General features: G+C 34.9%; 1 protein-coding gene across 3 annotated transcripts in view; it reads left to right on the top strand.

Moving 5' to 3' along the window:
- l(3)76BDm (trafficking protein particle complex subunit 8 homolog l(3)76BDm) overlaps positions 1-25,345 on the top strand; it is a 447,636-nt gene that overhangs the window by 132,911 nt on the left and 289,380 nt on the right. For all 3 annotated transcript variants that reach the window (XM_090401248.1, XM_090401249.1, XM_090401247.1), the window contains exon 9: positions 24,262-24,371. In XM_090401248.1, coding sequence (XP_090257374.1) covers positions 24,262-24,371 — 110 coding nt within the window. The remainder of the gene's footprint in view (positions 1-24,261; positions 24,372-25,345) is intronic.

The raw sequence follows: 25,345 nt of genomic DNA, 5'->3' as shown, positions 1-25,345 counted from the left end.
TACTTTCGAACAAGATGCAAGCGAACATAACGTAAAGCATGCACAGTGGCAACAGTGCCTTCAGCTGCAATCTCCCTCGGCAGTTGGCACTTGTCGACCAACAGTCAGCACATGTCTTCAACAGTTCCTCTGTTGATTTTGTGTTTGAGAAATGGGTTATTTGTGTATTTATCATTAAATATTTTGCGATGTTTTGTGCAACATGGTCCCTACATGCACAATCAAAAAACCTAGTGAAGAATCACAGAAAAAGAGGCAAGCAATTGATCTTGAAACGAAGTCGCAAGTTATAAAATTCTACAGTTACGACCGAAAAATAAGGATAAAATTGTAGAGGTTGTAAAAGGCTGCTTCCATTAAATCGACGATATTGACGAAGCAATGACAAGGTTCTGTCGGTGATATGGAAAAGCTACTTGTATCATGGATAGAGGACCTGAACCAAAAGCTCAATACCCCCTTAGCACTGTGACCGTAACCGCTAAGGCACTAAGTCTCTTCAACATGTTGAAGGAGAAAGCAGAACCTGATTATGACTATGAATTTAACTCTTCTTCCGGTTGGTTCATGAGATTCAAGCAGAGTTTTGCGTTGCATAATGTGAAAATATATGGGAATCTGCAAGGGCTGAGAAGGCTGCCAAGGAGTTTGTGGAAAAAATGGATAAAATTATTACGGAGGAAAATTAGTTTCGGAAAAAAATGCCTGAGCAGACATTCATCCACAAAAAGCTAAAATTTATACCTAGTTTCAAAGTTCTTAATGCCCGTATTACGATTCTGTTACAGGTAATGTGGCTGGATATGAACTGAAAAAACCATTTATGATATGGCACACAGAGAGAGAGAATCCACGAATCTTCAAAAACATTAGGAAGCATACTCCCAGTTCATTATCAGAGCAATAAGAAGGTGTGGATGACTCAAAAATTGTTTGAGGATGCCTTAATCAACTGTTATGCGAGTGAAATAAAAAGCTATTCTGTGAAAGAAAATGTAGAATTTAAAATTTTATTAATTCTAGATAATGCTTCAAGTCATCCCTCTTATACGTCTTTAGCAGTTATCTTCACCAAGTTCAAGGCCAAACACTGTTTCATTGATCCAACCGATGGATCAGGGAGTTCTTGCAGTGTTTAAGGCTTATTATCTATGGAGAACTTTTTCACAAGCCATTTCTGCTACTGAAGGAAATGACCAGACTCTCATGCAATTATGGAAAATATTCAATATTTATCATGCTATTAAAAATATTGCTGTGGCTTGGGATGAAGTGACCTCTCAATGTATGAGTGGCATATGGAAAAAGACATTAAAAAGGTTTGTGCATGATTTTGGAAGTTTGTAATAGTGGGCCTAGCAAAAAATCTGAATCTCGAAGTGAATGATGATGACATAATTCAACTCATAGAAAGTTCTCCTGAAGAGTTGACCAATGAAGAATTGATCGAACTGGAGGAACAACTGTTGCAGAAGAGGAAAAACGAGAAAAGGAAGAGGGAAAAGAGAAACAGGAAGAGGTAGTTAAACAATTTACAGTGAAGGGTCTTGCAGAAGACAGTGAAGATTCATTGCAGTTAGCGATGTTCTCAAAATGGCTGAAGACATGGATCCCACTGTTGAACACTACTTAATAATAGAAACAAAAGTACATGATGTGTTTGCTTGCTTTGAACAAATTTATGATGAAAAGAAGAAGAGGAATCAGCAAATCGCATTGGACATTTTCATCAAAAAAACAAAGATTACACCAGAAGAGAGACAGCCTGGTCCTTCACACAGGGAAGGTAATGAAGATGTGATTGTGTAGGAAGATTTGGGTGATTATTCTCCTGTTTGATAGTGGCAGTAACATACAGTACAGTTTTATAATAAGGTTTAAAATTAAAACAACAGTATACTTATTATAGTTAAGTCGCTAACCCCTATAACTCTGATGATTTAACATATCGATTTATGTCTGACTCGACTTATGTTCTACTGGATGGAACGGAACCCGAACGTAAGTCGAGGGATGACTGTACTCAAGGCTAACAGCCATTTGTGGGCAAGAGTTGCATAAAAAAACATATAGAATATCACCAATTTTAAATTACTTATTGTCTTGCAGTGACAGCAGCTGTACATACAATACTTTCCGCCATCACTCTGCATAATATTTAGTGTCCAATTAAGAGATCATTGGATGGAGATGACTGCATCAAGCATGGTGCTCGAGTATATAAATAGTTAAAGTATGTGTGCACTGGTATGTGGAGAAAAACACTTACTTTCAATTGTGTAACTACTTGTGTATATAACAAGCAAGACATCGCTACTGCACAGTGACGTTTTAATATATTCCAGGTATCCTTTAATGTGAGATTAAGGTTGTGTTAAGTAGCCAACGGTCTCACATGTTCAATAAACCAGTTTATCCCATGTCAGTTTTTTTTTAACATGAATCCCACCCATGCAAGGTTGTAAACCTATCATATGTCAGTATCATTAGTAGTTTAAGGAGTAGAGAATCCAGAACCCCTGCTTTAGAGACCAGACATAGAACTTTTTCAAACAACTTATGGCCTTCAGTAAGCACAGTAGTTGCCTTACACCAAGTGATAAAGTTAATCCATATCACTTCAGAAACACTTCATGTTTCTATAGTGATATGCAGCGATGTGCAGTAAACATTAGTGTTAGCCAGAAAAAAAAAAAAAAAATCTAATTGGGTTTAGTTACTAAGGTTGGACAGATCTTTTTTTCCTCCACCTGCAATTCACCCATTAGTAGTATAGGAATTGTTATAATCCTGCTTTCTTCATTGCCTTATTGACATAACATCATGTTATGTCAGTAAGGCAGTAAGTTGCATGGACATCATATTTTCCCTTTGTTTGGAATGACCTAAGTTTTTCAGCTAAAGGTGAATTAGCCAGTCTCTCATATGAAGACAGCAGGGTTTTCCCTTCTGGAAACTCAGGGTTTTTTTAATCTTGCAAAATAGGCATGTCAGCCAGAACACATGCAATAACAAACTTGCTTCATATGAAGTCTCAAAAGTTCATTTTGCCATAATTCAAACAAATTAGGCTACTTCCTTACTTCATACCTAAATATTGATTGACTTGGTTTTGATATGGTCTCCAAAGGAAGTTAAGCAACATGCTTAAAATAGGACAGCCTTTGTAGAATGCACTGTTCTGCATGAGTAAATAATTTTCATGAGCTGATTTTTTTATTCTTTCAGTGAACTTACTGACTTGCACATTAATATACAGACCTTTTATTTTAAGGAATCTATATGTTAAAAATGCAATTCAGTAATTTGTAAATTTATTAGCATTTACTTCAACTTTTACTTTCTGTTTTAGTATTTTTTTCTTGCAATGCTTTTGATTATCTTTTGTAGAGCATTTGAAAAATTCATTAAATTCAAAATTAAACTGTCATTAAACTCAGAATTATAGCTTCCAGTTTACCTATTACTAATTTATTTTTATTTTGTGTTCTTTCTTTAGTATATAATTTAGACAGAACATGAATTTTACTACATATATCATTCTCTATTTGTACCTGAAGAATTATATTACTTCCTGCTAGGCCATCATTCTCACACAGAACTGGGATATAACAAGAGGTACACAAGATATTATGAGAGACAATTAAGATTACTTGTGACAAACAAAGTTTGCACTTGAAGTAACTTCATGACAGGCCAACGTATATATAGAGGCTAATAACTTGCATCAATTACATCTTTTTTTGTCAATTTTCCAAATTGCTCTGTTATGCTTGATCTCTAATTTTATCTGGCCTTATGTCTTGTAAGAGGATTACATCATTCTTTTTGTATCTTGTTCTTCCTCTTTGGTTTCTCTGCTATTTATGCTTCAAGCATTACTCTCATTTATTTTTCTAGCTTGAATACCCAGTTCGTTAGTATCTCTGCTTTGGAACTTACTGTTTTTAGGGTTATTCTAAGTAAATAAATTGCAGAATTCACTTATATAAGTTAGCAATAAATATTTATTAATAGAAAATTTTCATCTAGTTTCAAGACCACTCTTAGTGCAAACAGACATTAATGGAACATGTGTACTAGACATATTAATAGCTACTTATACAGCTTACATAATATATATATATATATATATATATATACACATAAAACTCCTTTTTTTACACTTTCCAGGGAACTGATGGAAAAAAGTGTAAATAGCAGGAAATGTAAAAAACATTAAAAAAAAGGCCAAAAGATGACTTATTGCTAGCATGTGACTCTACATACTAGATTACAAAATTTAATAACTGAAAATAAATGAATTTACAATTACTTATATTTTTCTATTTAAAAAAAATCTTTAATTGTTGATTGTGTTTGCTTTTTCTGCACTCTTATAAGTTCCACCTGTCTCTGCACAGTATATAAGGCATTAAATTCCCCATCGTCTCCTGAAGCACTTCAATATACTGCCTCAAAACAGAGATAGCTTCCATTGCTTCTTTACTAGTAGGGACGGTAGGTTCTTGATCACAGTCTTCAACTGGAATACTCGACACTCTTGTAGAAACAAACCACTCTGCCACAAGTTTATCCAATTCATTGTATGTCGATGTCCGGATATATTTCCGTTTTTTTTGACATAGCGCCAGATTGCTTTCCATCGAGTTCAATGCTTAACTTGTTTTTTGCTATCATGTTCAAAGTGGACACCGAGAGTCCAAGATCTGTTGCTAATTGCATGCATGTTCCAGCATGCCAATCTACACATAGCAAAATTGCCATCTTTTCTTCTACCGAAATACATTTTATGTCTTTTTTTATCCATGTTACTAACATGGATCATCCACCACCACAACTATCACACGCTAAATTACATAGCAGAAATTCTGCAATATATCACATACTTCTGAATTCCGACTATGAACACCAACACTGCAAGTTAGTGAAGCAATATTTTATGAAATGTGGTTTATTCACTGATATCTAATATTCATGAGTAACAACTCTTACTTGGTAGAAGTGTGAATGTGATTTCACAATTTGTGTATGATCCTTGTTCACAATTTCAATACAGCACTGCGAATATGAAATCACAACACATTACGGGTGCCACGAGCTACTGACAGTTTAAAATTACTGATATGAAAACTTCACGGTATAAATTCGTACTGTGATTGAAAAATCATGGTATATTTCCCATCACTACATCACTGCTGCAAGCGTGCAAGTCACCGTGATGATGGAAACGAAACTACAGCTGAAAGCAATGTCATATGGGAACAGAAATTTGCAGATTTCTGCAGAAATCGATTTGAATGAGGGGAAATAGATTCAAAAATCAGTATTGCCACCCAAAAAAATCCGCAAAATCATGGGAAATACGTCCACATCAAGTTGTTAATGGTGGGAAAACAATATATCGTAAGAATAGGCCTTAAGACAGGACCAACGGAAAATGACGTAAATGGCAGAAAAACGTAAGTTGAGGCGAATGTAAAAACGGGGTTTTACTGTATATAAAATTTTATTCAAAAACTGATATGTTTCATCCATTGTAACATGAACATTATTAGGGAGAAAGACTGGTAACCCTAGTTACCAGTCTGTCTGTTACCAATTTGCCAATTGGTGATTTTTGTCTGTTCTTATTGTTTTCCCTTAGAAAATTAGTATTTTGTAGTATACTATTATAGATTTTAGTGTTTTATAGTGTATTTATTATTTTATCATATAAAATAATAAATACACTATTAAGATATTAATATTTATTATTAATATCTTAATAATAAATATTAAGAAATATTAAGATATTTCAATATTTAGTTTACGTTTAAAATGGTGCCAAAAAAGGGCAAGGAATGTAATGCTAAAAAAAAGCACTGCAGGCGAGAACAAGAAGCTTAGCCCTGCCTAACGAGGTTATTGTACACATGGAGGAGGTTAACAAAAATGAACTAACTGCCAAAACAGCGAAGTTGAAGCAGATCATCAGAGAGACAATGTGGGAATTGCAAAAGGTTGAGACGTTTAAATGAGCATAGGTAAAAAAAAGAAAATGAACAGGAAAATAAGAAACAACAAAGCAAAGAAACAGGTAATTCAGGAAATAACGGAAATGAGGTAAGTGACGTTGTTAGTAAAAAGAAAGAAGTTATTTGGTATGGTGACTCTATAATAAAACATGCTATAGATGAGCAAGTTATAACATTGAGTTTTCCTGGAGTGAAAATTAAAAATATCATTCAAGCAATTCAAAAACAGAAAAGAAAAGTAAATGAAATTGTAGTTAGTTGTAGTAGGTACAAACGATTTAACTGGTGATAAGTTCAGTATGAGAGAGGACATAAAAGGGTTGTTGGAAGAGACAAGAGTGAGAAAGTGAAAATCGTTAGTATTTTACCTCGCTTTGATAAAAATGAATTAAAAAGAATGGCTATGATGGCAAATGATTCAATGTGTAGGCTATGTAGAAGGAATGGATGTGAATTTTTGGATGTGTGGAGTGAGTTTGAGGGAAGATTGGATTTGTATAAGAGGGATGGCCTACACCTGAATGTGTTTGGTATCAGGAGTCTAGAAAAACTAATAACTGATATAAGACCTAACACAGTGAGTCAGGAAAACTAAATTATAAAATGAGGAATGGTGTGAGTGTAAGAGCGACAATGTTATATAACTGTGTTAATGATGGGAATTACTGAACAATCTGGTTTCAGACCAGGAAGAAGTTGCTGTGACCAGGTCCTGGCCCTGACTACTCAAATTGAAGCAGGCTTCCAGAAGAAACTTAAATCTGAAACTTAAAAGCCAATTTCATTGACCTAACATCAAAAACTAGGGAATATTGTAAAGTGCAAAAAAACTCTACAAAATCTATTCTCTCCAACAGAAAGATCCAGATCCATATTGGCAGAAAAAAGAGCAGGCCCAGATTCCTTCACAACGGTCTTCCTCAGGGCTCTGCGTTATCCCCTTTACTTTTCAACATCTATGTGTATGATTTACCTCATACCAGATCAAGCAAGTATATGTACGCCAATGACCTAGTGATCTTACATCAATCCACCTCCTTTGCCAACCTAGAATCAACCTTGAATACAGACCTGAACACCCTGGAAGAGTACTTCAAGCAGTGGTACTTGAAGCCAAATCCAACAAAAACAGTGTCCTCAGTATTTCACCTGTACAGTGCAGAGGCGAATCGACAACTCAACCTTTCTTTCTGTGGAAAAATGGTGGAACACGAGCCTCACCCAAAATACCTTGGAGTGAGCCTAGACAGAAGCCTTACCTATAAAAGGCACATCATCAACTTCTCTAATAAAATTAAAACCAACAATATCATTTCAAGGCTTGCTGGAACAACCTGGGGTTGTGGTGCAGAAGTCCTAAGGTTGTCTGCACTAGCCCTTGCATTCTCTGCAGCAGAATATCGTGCCCCTGTCTAAGAAAGAAGTGCACACACTAACATTATAGACACGCAGCTAAACTCTACCATGCGCACAATTAGTGGGACAGTGAGAAGCACCCCTCTCTCCTGACTACCTCTACTATCTAACATTGCTCCACCAAACATACGGAGAAGACAAGCCTCGATTAAGGAATTTAATAAAGCAATGAGCAATCCACTCCTGCCCCTGCACCAGACTCTCCTAAATCCACCTAGTCTTCGCCTCAAATCTAGAAAGCCTCTCTGGTCCATGGACGAACTCTTTTCAGCTGCGCTGCCATCAGTATCTGACATATGGAGAGAATACCGGTCTAACAATCTCCCAACAAATGGCTTCCTGGAAGGGATCCCTTCCAGAGATCACAAAAGATCCCTGTGCTCTGCAGCCTGGTTTTGCCCTTCCTAGGAAGATTTGGTCATCAATAAACAGGATCAGGGCAGATGTGGCTACCTTCTACATTAATGGGAGCTGTTAGATCACTCTTGTTGTGATTGTTTGCCCATGGCTCAGACGATTACTCATATTGTGTATGACTACCCAAGGCGCCAATTTCACGGTGGTGGCCTACAGGACAACCACAAGGTGACAGATGAGGCCTTGGATTGGTTTTCCAGACTGGACCTTGACCTGTAGTTGGTATGGTCGTGGCGGTGGTTATGGAGGAAACAGAAGATCACAGTCCCGTCTCACCACAAAGACGTTATTCTCATAGTGACTCTCATAGCCCTCGTCATGGTATCAGCAGAAAACTCCTCCTCATGTTAGAAGATAATAAGTGTGAAATGGGCCTCCTCTAATGGATCAAGTTTCTCGCACAAGACACAACTGCTCTCTAATTAAACCTCGGATACAGCTATATTATGTTGTGAGAACATGCAGCCTTGTCATACTTGGTGCAGCAGGGCGATAATTGCCCCTGGTTTATTCTGACACGTTACATTTGCTTTATTTTAATTAAAAAAGAAAGACTTAGAAAACAGGTTGTGCCTTTTATGTAATGAATTTTATATGTTTGAAGATTTTCATCATTTGTTTCTGGAAATTTGATTGTACTTTTCACTTGCCAGTTTCTTGTAGCCATAAGCATAAATAAATAATTAAATGACGGGAATGGGCTTTGTCATGGAAATGCTGACAAGGGTTTGTGTTCATCTGGTTCGGATCCATCATATGCGTGCAAAGATGTCTACATGTGTAAGGCATTAAAGAATAATAGAGATCTGCAAGTTGTTCAACTGTGTCAGGCAGACAAGACAATACGAAAGAACCAACAGGTAGATTATTATGTCTGTACACAAATGCTAGTATCAGAAACAAAGGGATAGTTTGTTGCCTTAGTCAATATGCTGTGACCTCACATTGTAGGTATTAGCGAGACCTGGCTATCAGAATCAGACCTACTAACTGGTATCAAGTGTCATGGGTACAGTATTTTTAGGAAGAATAGAGAGGATAGTAGAGGAGGGGGCATGCTGCTAATGATATTGGATGACTTAAATCCAGTTAGAGATGAGACCTATGATTATAGTAATACTACTAACAATATTTCATGTGGCAGTGAGTTTGAAGCCACCTTCGGTGAGGTGGAATCTAACAAGACTAATTACATAGTGGGGTGTTGTTACATACCTAGATCGGTTTCTAGTGATGAAGAAATGCATCACCAAATAGAAAAGATGAGTGCAAAAATAGTAATCATAATGGGAGACTTTAATTATCCAAATATTGATTGGGTAGCAGTAGAATGTCATGAGAAGAATGAAAATGCATTTATTGAGCTGTAGCAGGACAACTTCCTCAAGTAGCATGTGACAGAAGGAACTCGAGGTCAAATAGTGTTAGATTTGATTATAGTGTCAGAGGCCATTTCAGTTAAAGACGTAACTATTCTGACTCCAGTTGGTACCAGTGACCATGCAGTACTCACTAATTAAACCTTGGATACAGCTACATTTATGTTATGAAGTGTTGTGAGAACATGCAGCCTTGTCATACTTAGTGCAGCAGGACGATAATTGCCCCTAAGTTTATGAATGTTCCATTCAGAAAATGTTACATGCTGAACTATAAAGCAGGAAATTATGACCAACTGAGGAGTGCACTGAGTTTAGTTGAATGGGATCGGTCTGGGTGGAAAGAATATTGACAGTGCATGGGAAACATTTAAACAATACTTAAATGATGCAATGCAATATCAGAATGTGTCCCGAGAGTTCAAAGAATAAATAGAGTAGGAATCAAATGGATGTGTAATCTTATTAAGCAAGAGATTTGTAAGAAAAGGATGATGTGGAAGGAATACCATTTGTATAAGGATGACATCCATTGTGAACGTTATAAGCAGCAGGCTAGAATAGTCACAACTGTTGTATGGAATGCCAAGTCTCTGAGTATGAAAAGAAACTGGCTCTGTGTGCTAAAGACAACCCACAAGAATTCTATCGATATGCTGCAAGTGAATGAAAGAATAACTCTTCTAAATCCAGATGGTGTGAGGATTACAGATGCAAAAAAGGTTGTTCAGTTAATGAGTGCCCATTTCGTTAAAAGTTATCAACCTGGTGAATGCAACATTGAGCTCACTGTTACCTCTTCACTAGATGAAGAAACGCAGGTGTGTGAGGCCGAGGTATTAGAGCTGTTGCACAAATAGAATAAGAATTCAGCAATACGGACTGATGGAATATCAGCATGTGTTCTAAAAAAGTGTTCAGCTGAACTGGCCATTCCTTTGACCAGGATGTTTAATATTAGTCTCAGAACAGGTAGGATTCCTCAGGAATAGAAGCAGGGGTGAATGCTGGTCTTGAAATTCATGCTTGCTCTTGTTATCATTCAGGAAGTGAGAAGTGTGATTGAATTCTGATTAGAAGAATAATGATTTACTGACCATTTAAAACTATATATTTAGAAATTTATGTATATTTAATCATACAAATACAACATTGATTTTACAAATGGTATTCTATCTTTTTCAATTTAGCTACTTGAATACAAATTCTACCCTACGGTTCTTCTTTATGAACTGGTCAATAACATCGTCATAAAAAGTTGGTTGTAACTTAATTTTCCCAAGCAACATGCACATTTGTAAAGGCTGGCTGAAGCTCACTGGCCAGAGCTACTTTGAATGTGTGTGGTCTGTGTTTAAGACAACGTGAAGGGAGCAGAAATAGCTATGCGCGCGCATGAAATCACAGTGCTGCAGCGAGGAAATGGAAGCTTCTACAACTGAGCAAGCATCGGTCTTCGATACACAACGCAAAGCTCAATTATTGCCGCACAAGCTTAAGACATCTTCTGTCTACAAAAATAAAAGCCTAAATGGAATGCTTATAAATGCATGCATTTATTAACAAATTAATATTACTTCTTTCTCAGTTAATGAACTTGTGCAGCAAGCATGGAGAATTCGCCCCTGAACGGAAGGAATGTATGGTAATTCCATTGCACGAGGGTGGTGCAAAGACCGATGTATCCAACTATCTACCAATTAGTATCTCAGGAGTGGTGGTGATGATTTTGGAAAAATTGGAATAAAATTGGTTACAGAAATAAATAAAATATTGTTGCCACGAAAAATACCGCAATAATCGAATCCACAATAATCGGGATAAATAATGCATGTGAAATGGGTGATTATTGCCAAGGATTTTTCGAATCTATTAATTAAATTTTATATAAGAAGTAAAAAAGAAATGTGTTAAACATGTTAAGTAAAAAATGAAGGTTCATTTAGAAAAACAAGATTATTCTTTAATCTTTATTTATATATAAGGAGTACATACAGTACATACAATTATTCTTTCTTGGATAAAAATTGGTGTAGAGTTGTCCGTTTGAATTTTTTCTTTCTTTTTTTCCTTCATATAAAACTTGGTAGGATATAAAACGGATGGAATTTTCAATTTCCTGACAAACTTTCATTGATCGCTTGAGATTAGGATCGCCATTCAAGATTTTTTTCTTTAAAATTTTCAGCAATTCTAAACATTTCGTTTATTTCTTTGAAGGTAACTTTGGTGCCACGTCAATTTGTTCATCATTATCATCGATTTGAGCATCGTAAGCATGTTCTCTCTCTAGGTTAATTAGGTCTTCATCATCCAGCTCCTTATCATGTGACTGAAGCAGGTTCTGATCATCACCTTTTTCGATTTCTTTTAGTCCTAGATCGAAGCCAAGCTTAGTTATGTCATTGATAACACAGGTTACTTCATTTTCAAATCCTTTAAAATCATTTGCACAATAAGGAATAATCTTTTGCCATGCCACTGTCAGGTTGCTAGATGTTACTTTACTCCATGCTTCCTTGACATTCTCAATGCAATTTTTGATATTGAATGCCTTCCAGAATTCTGTCAAAGTCATAGCTTCATCTCCTGTAGTTTTTTCTATTGCTTGTGAAAAAAATTCTTCGTAGGTAATATGCCTTAAAGAATGCGATTACACCTTGATCCATTGGCTGGATAATGGAAGTGGTATTAGGTGGTAAATAAATAACTTTTACATTTTTGCACAAATCATTCAGTGCTGTTGGATGACTAGGTGCATTATCTAATATCAACAAGATTTTAAAATCAAGATTTAATGATGCAGTACCTTTCAGCTTCAGGACAAAAACAGTTTTTAAACCAATCCTCAAAAATAGTTTTTGTCATCCAAGCTTTACTATTGAATCTGCAATGAACAGGGAGAAAATTTTTATCTAAACTTCTAAGCGGGCGAGGATTTTGTGAACAATAAATAAAGAGAGGCTTCATCTCGTAATCTCCAGAAGCATTGCCACATAGTAAAAGTGTTATACGCTCCTTCGAAACCTTGTAGCCAGGCTATGATTTTTCATTTTTTGCTAAAAATGTTTTAATGGGCATTTTTTTCCATAATAAGCCTGTTTCGTCAGCATTAAATATGTGATCATCAGTATAATTTCTTTCTTCAATGATCTGTTGCAATTCACCAAGAAAACTAGCTGCTGCTTTTTCATTGGCACTTTGCAATTTCACCTTGTACACGAACACTATGAATGCTTGATTGCTTTTTGAACCGATCAAGCTACCCTGAACTTGCAGAGAATGTTTCTTCCACTACTGATGCTGAATCATTTTCGCTTTCTAATTGTTTTCTTTTTAAAGTTTCAAACAAATTCACTGCTTTTGTTTTTATAGTCATTTGACTAAGAGGAATTCTCTTTTGGTTACAATCTTCTATCCACACTGACAATAGCGTTTCCATTTCAATCATAAGATGGCTTCTGTTTCTCGTAGTTTGAGACCCAGACGAGGTCGATGCACTTTGTCCTAGTTACTCATAGTTTGCAGCGTGGTCTAAAATATGGCGAACAGTTGATTCATTTAGACCGTACTCTCTTGCAATTTTGGTTTTGGTTATGCCTGCTTCATACTTATTTATCATATACAACTTATCTTCTAAGTTGATCACTCTACGTTTCTTCTTGATAGCTGTAGACTTGATATCATCCTTGTTTTTTTTAGCATTCATTGTAGGGGTAAATAAGAAGAGAAATAAATATCCACATGTACTTCAAGCAAAGGCAGACAGTTACTGGTGAGTGGTGAGCAGGCACCGTTGGATAAAAATGAAGCACTACAAGAGAGCGATACCTGGAGAGTGGTGACTCGAACTGGTTGCATATGTAGTGGGCTATATATCGTGGCCGCAATAATTTGAATTTGGAGCGCAATAATTAGAATTTTGGTATCAAATTACAAAACCGCGATAATTGAGGTATTCCTGTATATAAATTCTGAATTTAAAAAAAAAATGAACAATTAATAGTAATCATTTCCCAAAATTTAGAGATTTGCAAACAGTCATATCCGTTAAGGTTCGGATGATTTCATAGTCTTTTAAGAAAAGATTAAATTTGAACCTACTGGAATGAAGAATCTTTGTCTGTTTCCAAAGAACTCGTGTACTTAATGTCAGTATCATGAGAAGTAAGACCAAGTCAGCCTTGCTTCTAATCATGTAATATTCATTGCAAGAGGAAAGCTCTATCTGTAACTATTATGATTCAAGGAAAGGACATTGAAATTATGAATTAATAAATTATTGAACACAATCACAAGGTGTATTTGAGTAAGATAATTTTCCCAAACTGGAAAAGTTTGAGATTCACTTATTTTAGTTTAGGATGATGAATGTCATTTTCACAGTTTTGTTTATACAGTCTTTCTAATAACCAATCTGCTCCTGTGTAAAAACTTAGTTTTATTCCAATGAATTCTGTGTGTGCTAGATATGCATGACTAGAGCAAGATCTGAATTATCAGAATCATGATTTATATTTGCATTGAATATTGCATCATTCACTATAATTTTCAATGGTTATTCTATTGTATTTTGTCTCTAACTTGAGAATGGTCTTGAAATTAGACCAAAAATTTTTGCTTTTAATAAATATTTATTTCCAGTGCAAGTCCATTATTTATTTACTTAGGAATATCTATTCCTCTTAATTTTTATATTTCTTAATGGTTGCACGGTTCAATCCCTCTGTTGTAATCCTCTGGTTTACCACCATCACATCCCTCTGAGGCAATTTGCTTTTTGTCTCAGAGGGGTGTAATGGTGGTACTAGGATTTCAAAAGGCACACAGGTACTGAAAGTATCTGAAACACTCACTAGACTGGTCTTCACAGTCAGAAAATACCTACAGTTGACAGAAAAAACATATTGTGGTTAAACACTGATCAAGATCAAACATTGCTTATAGCACTAAGAACGTTTCTGTGTAGCTAAATAAATACATCAGTACTTTGCATGGCATGGTTTTGAACTATGCAGGTTTCATTATATCATGGTTTATAATTTTTAACAATTTAAAACTTTTTTTTAACAGTAGTAGAGTACTGTACTATTACTGACATTCTGACTGCTAAAACAGTACCATAGTGATTTAACATACTGCAGTAACATCTGCATCGATGCATGCTTTAGTATTTTTTCAGCTTTGGTGCAGCAAAGTCATGGTTGCTCTACAAATTTATTTTTTATTTTTCATTTTTTATTGCATACGAGTGGCCTTTTATATGCAATTATGAGTGGGAACCTGGTGAACTTTGGAAATATAAATGGTTAACACTAGAAAAAAAAACTTGACATAAAGCACCATGAAGAAGGAGCATCATATGCTAAAGTAGCACATGACAAAGGAATGAACAAGCCATCGGTATGAACAGTAATGGAGATGATGATCAAATCAAAAAACATGGAATAGCATCTTATATCACAAAAGTGATTATTAAAGATAAAAGCTATGCACTGGATAATATGGAATGACTTTTAATGATATAGCTTGAAGACTTCAATCAGAAAATTATGGAGAAGAAAACAGAAATGAAGAGGAAACATTTTCAGCAAATCATGTCTAGTTTTATAACTTTAAATAGCATACAGTGCTCTATGATGTTCAAATTGTAGGTGAAAGTGCAAATGCTGATAATAATCTTCTTCTGCAGCTTTTCCCACTTAAGTAGGGTTGCTGTTTGTGGTGAGTCTCCTCCACAACTTCCTGTCTTGGGCTGTGCCACATCCAAGTTCTTCATCCTCAAGTCCTTCTCCACCATCTATCTCCCCCCCATCTCTTCTTTGGCTGTCCGTGCTTCCTCTTCCCCTGCACATCCATCTGCATGACCTTTCTTCCCACATACTCTTCCTCCCTCCTCATCACATGACCAACCATGTCAACCTTGCCTCCTGTATCTTTGCTCCTAAGTTCATAACTTTCACCATTCCCCTTACATAGTTATTTCTCAGATGATCCTTTCTGGTCACACTGCACATCCACCTAAGCATTCTCATCTCCGCTACCTCCATCCTGCTGATGTTATTTTTCCTCAGGGCCACAGTTTCCAAAGCATACGTCATAGTTGGTCTCACTACTGTCCTGTACATTTTACCTTTTAGATTGATCGGCACCCGCTTATCACATAGCACTCCAGCCATCTCTCTCCAGTTCCTCCATCCTGCTTGTATCCTGCATCCCACTTCCTTCTCAGTCTCACCATCCTCTTTCATTGTTGAACCTAGGTATCTAAAGTCACTGACCTTCCTGATGACATTTCCTTCCAGCTCCAGATCTGTCTCCTGGCTGCCATCCACTTTGCAACACATATACTCAGTCTTACTTCTGCTCAGTCTCACACCTCTCTTTTATTTATGCCAGTACTTTCCTCCAACTTTCCAGTTTGGCTGCCACTTCTTCTATTGATTCTGCACACAGCATGATGTCATCTGCATACAACATAGTCCAAGGCACGTCTTCTCTCACTTCCTCCATCACCACCTCCATCACAACATTAAACAGGAACGGACTTAATGCAGACCCTTGATGCAAGCCAGCTGTCACCGGAAAACTTTGTCAGTCCCAGGCAGATTTGAACACTTGTCTTCACATTTCTGTACATCTCCTGCACCAACCTGACATATTTCTCCGGTACCTTTTTCTCACTCAGACACCTACAGACTTCTTGCCTTGGCACTCTATCATACGCTTTCTCCAGATCAATAAATACTAGATGTAGCTCCCGTTGCTTTTCTCGAAACTTTTCCATCATCTGTCGTACCCCAAAGATAGCATCTGTGGCCGATCGACCAGGTGAAGCCAAATTGCTCCTTTGCAATCTCCACCTCCTTCCTCAGTCTTCCATCAAGAACCCTTTCTATGATTTTCATTGTGTGGGACAATGAAAGTGCTCATAATAATGCTGCTGCAAAATTTGCCAGTGAGTTAAAACAAATGATTGAAAAGGAGGCAATAAGGATAAACAAATTTTTTAATGTCGATGAAACAGGTTTATTTTGGAAGAAAATGCCTTTGCACATTTATTTAGCAGAAAAAGGAAAGGTTGTAACCAGAATATAAAATTTCAAAAGACTGTTTGACACTTTTATTAGGTGGAAATGCATCTGGTATTTTAAATTAAAGCCTTTGCTTGTTTACTGAGCTGAAAATCCAGAAGCTTCTAGCTTAGCCTTTAGGTTTTGATAGAAGCTTCTGGATTTTCATAGCCATAACTTCGTTAGATTTTTTGAAATGTTTTAATATCACATGCTGTTGAACATGTTGTTGAATCGTGACTTGAAGTAACTGCTAGCAATATGAGAACTGTGTGGCAATATGCTATACTGCATTGTGGGAATGATTTCACTAGTTCTAAATCGCAAATGAAAACTGTTTCTGAAGACATTGTGCAGATTGGGAAAGATCTCGAATTTGAAACTTTGGATTCTTACAATGTGTGTGAATATATTGACTTGCATTCATATGACCTACATGATGAAACTCTCGTGAAGATGGATCAACAACATTTATACGAAGAAGAGGAAGATAAGTTAATGAAGCTGGTGCTGAGGTGCAACAAAAGAATTCTCATTTAATGAACTTTTGACTTTTATTGGAAAAATAGGCAATTCTTCTGATTTTCTTATGGACAGCAATTGTAACGTTGAACTAAGAATTGTGTGGCAAGCATTGCAAAATGCTGCTTGAGGTTACAAAGATATGCATGCAAAAAAATGAAGAAGAAAACCTGTGTAAACTACATTCTTTAAGTAAATTTTTCCCAATAAAAACTTGTTCAATTGTCAACAGTAAAAATCTTTGATTTTTTTAAAATTTCATTTTAATCCTTTTTAATTTTTCTGTGCACATTATTTAATATTTCTAGTGAGCTTGCAGTAAACAAATGATGCATAATTGTTTATTTTTCACCAGTACTGTAATTATTGGTTTGCAATACATTATGCTATAACACATAATAACCTTTTAAACAGTGTAGTTTTGCATAGCATGGAACTTTTTTTGGCACCTATTAACTACACTAGGCAAGGTATTACTGTATTTATGCTTTGAGGGCTATGACAATCCCTTCAGTATAAATGTTAAAGTGATGAGACGAGTATTTCCTTCAAATCTGAAATCAAATAATCTGCTAGTTTTTTTTAGTTTTGAAAGTTTGCAAGTATGACTGCCTTCATATTCAGTGTTTGCTCTTGTACAAACTCCTTAGTCAGCTGTGTCTTACTTATATCAGTTATTAAATTGACTAGAATCAGTCATTGAAATGAATTATTGTCCTTCATTCCTAACACTCTTGGCATTGGTAAATAGACATTTCTTTCTTGGTCATCTGTTGTTTTCTATTTGTCTTCTTGGGAGAAAAGTAGAGATAGTATTTCATCTCCTGATTTTTTGACAATCTGAGTAATATGTAGTGAGAAAGATAGCAAAGACTGAACTACTTGACCTTGAAAATATAATCTCGTGTTCTCTGTTTTATCATTCCCAACAATGTTTTCAAATCTCATACTATCATCATCATCATCAAATTCCTGTCATGTACCCTCGAGGGGTGTACACGATATGATAGTACTACATGAAAAATTTACATCATTACTAACTTCCTATCTACAATTTTCCTCCAAATCAGTCTGTTACTTGTCAAGACTCCAACATTATCAGATCTTATATTTCTATTGTCTAAGCCACTTTGTACAGTATCAATCCACCTATATCTTAGTCTTCCTTTGGGTCGTTTTCCTGCCAACCTGGCAGAGAACACTTGTTTTCCTAATCTTTTTTCTCCCATTCTATTTAAGTGACCATACCACCTGAGATTAGCTCTGCTAATGCATTCCTGGATGCTAATAATATAAAATTCTTTCCTGATATCGTCGTTTTTAATATGATGTTGCCACTGGTGCCATCTGTTCATGCCTCTAATCTTTCTCACGATTCTCATATCTCTGGTCTCTAGTCTTTAGTCAATTGTTTTATTTCTAACCCAACTCTCAGATCCATAAGTTAAAATTCATTTGAACACTTCTTGTATACAGCTAATTTAGTGTTCCAACTAATTTCTCTTTTATTCCATATGAATTTATTCAATTGACTTCCCACCATACCAGCTTTATTAATTCTGTTGTCTATTTCCATATTTAATTTACCATCTTCACTAAAAATCATGCCAAAGTAGCTGAAATGTTTTACTTGTTCCACAGGTTCTCCATTCAAAACACAGTTGACATTTTCAATGATTCTGCCTATTTTCATTGTTTTTGTCCTTTTATTGCTGACCTTCATACCATATCTATTACTACAGTTATTCAATTTAGTCAGGGAATCTTATCATGTCATGATATCTTATGATATCATGTTTAATACCACTTTCCTTCATAATGTGATCCATATCGATAATGAATAACAGAGGGGATAATGTACATCCTTATCTCACACCAGATTTAACATTAAACCATCTTCCTGTACTTCCTTCAATTCTAACTGCTGATTTACAACTCAAATAAAGACTAAGTATTGCTTGATATAATGCCACATTGACACCATATAACTGTAGCATATTGAATAGCTTCTCTCTTGGCACCTTGTCATATGCTTTTCCAGATTGACAAAAGTTAAGTATAAATCTTTGTTATATTCCAATGCTTTTTCAACTATTTGTCATAAAGTGAAGATCTGATCCTGACAGCCTCTATTTGGCCTGAATCCATCTTGTTCTTCACCAAGCTTTTCTTCCACTATTCTTCTCAACCGTTTCATATATCTTATCAGGAACACTCAGTAATCAAATGCCTCTATAATTCTCACATTCAGTTTTATTTCCCTTTTTTATATATGGGTACTATGAGAGCTCTACTCCAATCATCAGGAATTCATCCCTCTGTCCAGGCTTTCTGAACTATGCAGTGCAGCCACTGTAAGACTTTTATACCATACTCCATATCATCTACTCCTGCTGCCTTTTCACATTTCAGGCCTTTGATGGCTTTTTCTACTTCAAGTATGGATATGTATTCCTGACTGTATGCCTGTTGAGTGTTTTTTACCACTGTGCTATCCCTGCTTGTTTCATTTAGCAATTTTTCAAAATAATTATCTCATACTATTCTATTCTCTGAGATATATTTCCTTCTAAATTTTGTTTTCATTCCTGCTCTTGCATGCTGTTAGAAATAGGTAATTGATATCAGATGATGATTATAAATGGTGGTATAAGTCATCTATGTTATTAGAAATTATTGATGTTTATGAACTGGACATGAAAGGTTTTTTGAGAGGAAGTGGATGAATTATTTTCATTGCTATTTTCATTACTGCAGAAGCCAAATGGTAAAAATATGGTAAACCATGGTTTACCATATCAGTGCGTACTCTTGTTTCCCAAACTAGCCACAGCAGCATTGTCTAAACATTACAGTCTGTTTTGAAGGAAATGTTATCTTTTTTGCCTCCTTAAACTCGCTTTTCTTACATATGATGTCACTACTTACTTATTTTACAATTTTTTATTTTTCAGTTTTAAAATTACTTACTTTTATTAATTTTCTATAAAGTGCACTTTTTCCCCTTTAAGTTTCAGCTTGACTACACCATCCACTAGTAGTTCACTATCAAGAAAGAATAATAAACATTCCTTTTTTTTTTACTCTGTTGCAGCATATTAACTCAAGAAATAGTAAATAAGTATTAGTATGTATTATAGAAATGAGCAAGAACTGTATATTAATTTCAATATACTGCAATTATAATAAAAAAAAAAATTGTCAGTCACTTTCAAAATAAATTTCATATCTTTCATGAAAAAAATTGTTATATGCAAAACATTTATTATTAAGAGGAGTCAGGGACTGATTGAGAGAGGCCACATACTATCTGCACCAGCTGTCATACCTGTCCATGAATTCATTCACACTGCTTGCACACACAACATCCAATGGCAGTCCATTCCGGTCATGCACCGCTCTATGAGAGAAAAATCTAACTCTCATCTCTTTTTCCTGATGGCATTTATTCTCAACTTTCATCCTTTTCCCACCCTCTATAAAATGAAAAATTCCATCCACTCATATCCTATAATGGCCCTTTCCAAAGTTTATGTCTCAATCAATATCATCCTTCTCCTGTTTCTAGTATCTTCAGTCTAGAACTTCTCAGTCTGTCTTCGTAATCAGTATTCCACAATTGATGTCATTTTTATCACTCCACTATGTATTCTCTTTGCTGTATCAAAATCACTACTTCCTTAATGTTAAAAAAAAAAAAAAAAAGCTGAACATTACTTTCCGAAAATTTTATGCATGGAATTATTTTAAACGATAAAGGTGACATGAAAATTGATGATAAAAGTATTTTGGATCTGTCAAGGTTTTAAATGAAACAAGCAGGGACAGAAGAGTGGCAGAAAGTATTGAAGAGGATTGCACTCAGATGTACATATCAATATCAATTAGAAAAAGCCACCAGAAACCTGAAAAGGAAGGCCATATAGGCTTATATGTAGGTATAGCTATTTCATGACTATGTTGCATAATTTAAAAGACTTGATCAGAAGGTTGAATTTTGTATAGGTGAAGTAGAATTATCATAGTAGTAGTCATCTGAAAAAAAAAAAAAAAAAAGAAGGGAAATGAAACCAAATGTGAGAATTACAGAAGAATTTCTTTACCAAGTGCTCAAATAAGATTTATGCAAGCATACTTAGGGATTATGCTTAGAAAATTTGTAGAAGAGAAACTTGAGAAAAAACTAGCTGGATTCAGACCAAGTAAGGGTTGTTAGGATCAGATTTTCACTTTAAGGTTAATAATTGAGAAATTATGAATACAGGAAGGAAATATATTTGTTTTGTTTATCCAGAAAAGGCATATGACAAGGTGCAAAGAGAAAATCTTTACAAAATAGTACAATTGTGCAGTAAATAGGACATTATATGGAGCAATATATAGTCTATATTTAAGTTGTAAGTCAGCAATTAGAATTGAAAGAAGTACATGAAGATGCTTTGATGTCAACCTGATATCAAAACTGGAGACATTAATCTCAGTTTTGTTTACTTGTAAATATTATGTGCTTAAATGAAATCCAGTTTAATTTAATCTCATCATCAATTTAACCTAAATTTAGTTAAGGATTTCTTAACTAAATTGAAAAACTGCTGTAACAAATTTGGCTTGTAAATCAGCAGTAAAAAGATGAAATAGATCAACTGCATCTTCAATTGAGAATCTATAGAACAAGTAAAAGATTAAATATGGAAATGAGCAAAGTTTGTATGACGGAAAGCAAGTTGAATAAATTTATGTGAAATAAGAAATAAGAGTAGTCAAAACACTAAAGCAGTGTATACAGGAACAGTAATCAAGCTAATTTTAACAATTCTGAGAAACGTTAGGGGGAAGTGAACATGTGGCATTGGTTTGCAGAATCATTAAAAATAAAGATATTAAGAAGGAATTGAACATTGATTGCTAGTATTTGTGAAGTGTGAACAGAGCTAATGCAAAATGGTATAGTCACTTAATGGGAGAGGGTTAACAAAACAGATATTTGATGGAAGGAAGAAAACCTAGAAGAAAACTATAATCAGGTGGATTGATGCATTTAAAAATGACTTAGAAGACCAAAAACTCTGACAACATTGAAGTTCCAACAAATAATTGACTAATTTGGAAGAGAATTGTTGAAAGATTGTTAGTAATAATGTAAACTTATGGATGTCTTTAGGTAGGAAATTTCATCACCTGGTGGGAGATCACCATCCCACTTATTGGAAGGAGAAGTCTGTGAAGTAGCTTGAAAAGTTCCATGTTTGGTTTCTGGGCAAGGTTTCTGGATTATATAAAAAATAAATTTAAAAAAATATAAAAAAACTATATATATATATATAATTAATTAATAAAGAAAAACATAATTTGAAAAATTAGTCTTATTTATTATATATATAATTATTAATTATATCTTTCTTATATATATTATTTCTAGGAAAACTCCCATGTTACTCCTCTTTATAAACTATTATGATTACAGCTATTTTGCCTGCTTCAGTTTAGGAGTACCCCTGTTTAAATGTCATTGGCTATTTACTCATGGATTCTTAGGGCATTATGAGTGTAGATGTACTAAAAAGTATATGTAGCCTAAGGAATAGAAAATTGCACATACCTTTTTCTGGGTGTTGTGGCTTTTCCTCAGTCTGCGATGTCGAAAACTGCAGTGTGTGTGTGTGTGGGGGGGGTAGGCAGTATGGTATAATAAGTTAGAAAAACCCGGGTTTTTTTTTTTTTTTTCGTAACATATAGAAACATATACTTTTATATAGGGCGGGGAAAAAATGAAAGGGTTAATTTTTTTTTTTTTTTTTTTTTTTTTTTTTTTTTTTTTTTTTATAAATAGGGAGGGGGAAGGGGAAAGGTGGTTGATGGGGTGTGGACCATTTCGACTATTCGTGGTCGTCATCTGAACACATTGGGAAAGTGGAAGCTATGTCAGGTCGGGTGAGTGCTTCTGCTTTAGAGGTGTTTGTGTTGTCTCCTATTGGTCGGGGTTGTGACCTCAATTTTATGTTGTGAAGCTTCCAAACATAATCTCCGAGGTTTGGAAGCTTCACAACATAAAATTGAGGTCACAACCCCGACCAATAGGAGACAACACAAACACCTCTAAAGCAGAAGCACTCACCCGACCTGACATAGCTTCCACTTTCCCAATGTGTTCAGATGACGACCACGAATAGTCGAAACGGTCCACACCCCGTCAACCACCTTTCCCCTTCCCCCTCCCTATTTAAAAAAAAAAAAAAAAAAAAAATTAACCCTTTCATTTTTTCCCCATCCTATATAAAAGTATATGTTTCTATATGTTACGAAAAAAAAAACCCGGGTTTTTCTAACTTATTATACCATACAGCCTACCCCCCCCACACACACACACTGCAGTTTTCGACATCGCAGACTGAGGAAAAGCCACAACACCCAGAAAAAGGTATGTGCAATTTTCTATTCCTTAGGCTACATATACTTTTTAGTACATCTACACTCATAATGCCCTAAGAATCCATGAGTAAATAGCCAATGACATTTAAACAGGGGTACTCCTAAACTGAAGCAGGCAAAATAGCTGTAATCATAATAAATATCTTTCTTATATTTCTATAAGAAATATAAGAAAGATATTTCTTAATTATTTTTTATATTATTTATATTATCATTTTTATTAATTATACATATTATAAAAAAAAAATCCGGGTGTACCCTTTGAAGAATGAACATCAGAAATTTGATGTCATTATTTTACTTTTAATATTTATCTTGCCAATAAAGCTTTCCTTTTAGATGGAAAGGCTTGGTTTGATTCCCACATAGAATGCAAACAACACAATTAAGCACTTTTCACTTGATAAGTTAGCTAGTCTCTCATACAGAGGTGGTGTAATTAATGCATATAGTAGTATGTCTGTGAAGCTAAGTTACTTGACCATGACAGGCAATTAGATGTAATGTATATGGGGAAGAAGTAATTTTTTAATATACTTGAAATCCAGTATAACCTTATCAGTTTTTGGAAAAGGTATATAATAATTCAAATTCTTTTAGTTCATATTTGATAATTTATAACCAAATAAAAATTTTGAAATTGGATTCACTGCACTGTTTAAGGAATATGAACCAAATTCCATGTATTTATTTGTGCCCATTACATGTTTTTTGCTAAATAGAACTTTGGCTAAGCATGTGAATAATTTTTCTCTTTTTATAATAAATAACAAATGTATTTATTAAAGTTTAAACTATTTGTAATGGTTTAAATATTAAAATATTTTAAATCTGAAATTTTATCTGAATTAAATTTTAATAATAAAATAAATTTATAAATATTCAGATATTTTAAAATATTTATGCACATATTCAAAGTGTGTGTAAGTAAATATGTAAATTTATGTGATAGCTAAATTTACATATTTACTTTTGTATTTATAAGGGAGTGTATTTATTTTTATTCAGGTGACCAACAGAAAAGGAATACACCGTTCCATTTTAAATGTTACAAAGAAATGGTTTGGTCCTAACAAACCAGGTATTCAGGGCTTAGCTGCATCAACTACATCTGTTGTGTAAGCTGAGTATAGTTATAATTTATATGCAGTTATTTTTATGGAAATGAAAATTTTTTCTAATACATGCTATTTTTTAAAATTTGTTTCTTGACTTTTAAAGTCATTTAAAACCTGAGCAGAATGATTCTTATATAGTATACGAAAGTTCTGAATCATCAAAATTGATAATCTTATAAATTGATTTAAAATTTTGATTAAAAATTACATAATGTATGTGCTTTCTCGTCTGCATGGTTAGCCTAGTGGCTTTGCTCTTCGCAACCATATGCCTGGTGAAGGAGTGTCCTAGGTTCGATCTCCATCGGAGATGTGAGGAGCTAAAGGATCTTCCTCAGCCATAGCCAAGTTAGCCGGTCTTGGGCATAGAGAGCAAGGCTTTTTTCCCCCAGTTTATCTGGGGTTTTTCATCCTACAAGCAGGCAAACTGGCCCCATGAACACATAGGGATACAGCCAGGAATACTTGGAGGCATAGGGGTGACCATCCTATCCTCGTTCTTCGGTTACGAGGATAGGATGCCCACAACCTTCCAAGCATGCTTGGAAGGTTGTGGATCTTAAAGGTCTGTTAAAGCCATTGGGATAAGATAGGATGTGCTTTTTCTAATTTGGTTGATCAATGAAAAATTTTTGGTTCAAAATCAGAAGAGCTTCTAAAGATTATAATATATCTGTAGTATTGCATATGTACCCATGCTTACCATTACTGGATGAGTAGGTTTACTGACTTGACTAGCTGGCATCTGTTGCAGATGGTAACTATTCCTGGTCTGAAATAATCTCAATTATCATCATCATCAAACTGATATATACCCTCAAGGGGTGTACCGGATATGATAGTATTACATGAAAAATTACATCATTCTAACTTCCTATCTACAATTTTCCTCCAAATCAGTCTGTTACCTGTCAAGACTCCAACATTATCAGCTCTTATATTTCTCTCTTCTAAGGCACTTTTTACTGTATCGA

The sequence above is a fragment of the Typopeltis vanoorti genome, chromosome 12 (genome assembly GCF_054136105.1).
Source record: "Typopeltis vanoorti isolate ZY-2024b chromosome 12, IOZ_Tvanoo_1.0, whole genome shotgun sequence".
NCBI lineage: Eukaryota > Metazoa > Arthropoda > Arachnida > Uropygi > Thelyphonidae > Typopeltis > Typopeltis vanoorti.
Note: the sequence above shows the minus strand (reverse complement) of the source record. Positions and strands in the feature narration are given on the sequence as shown.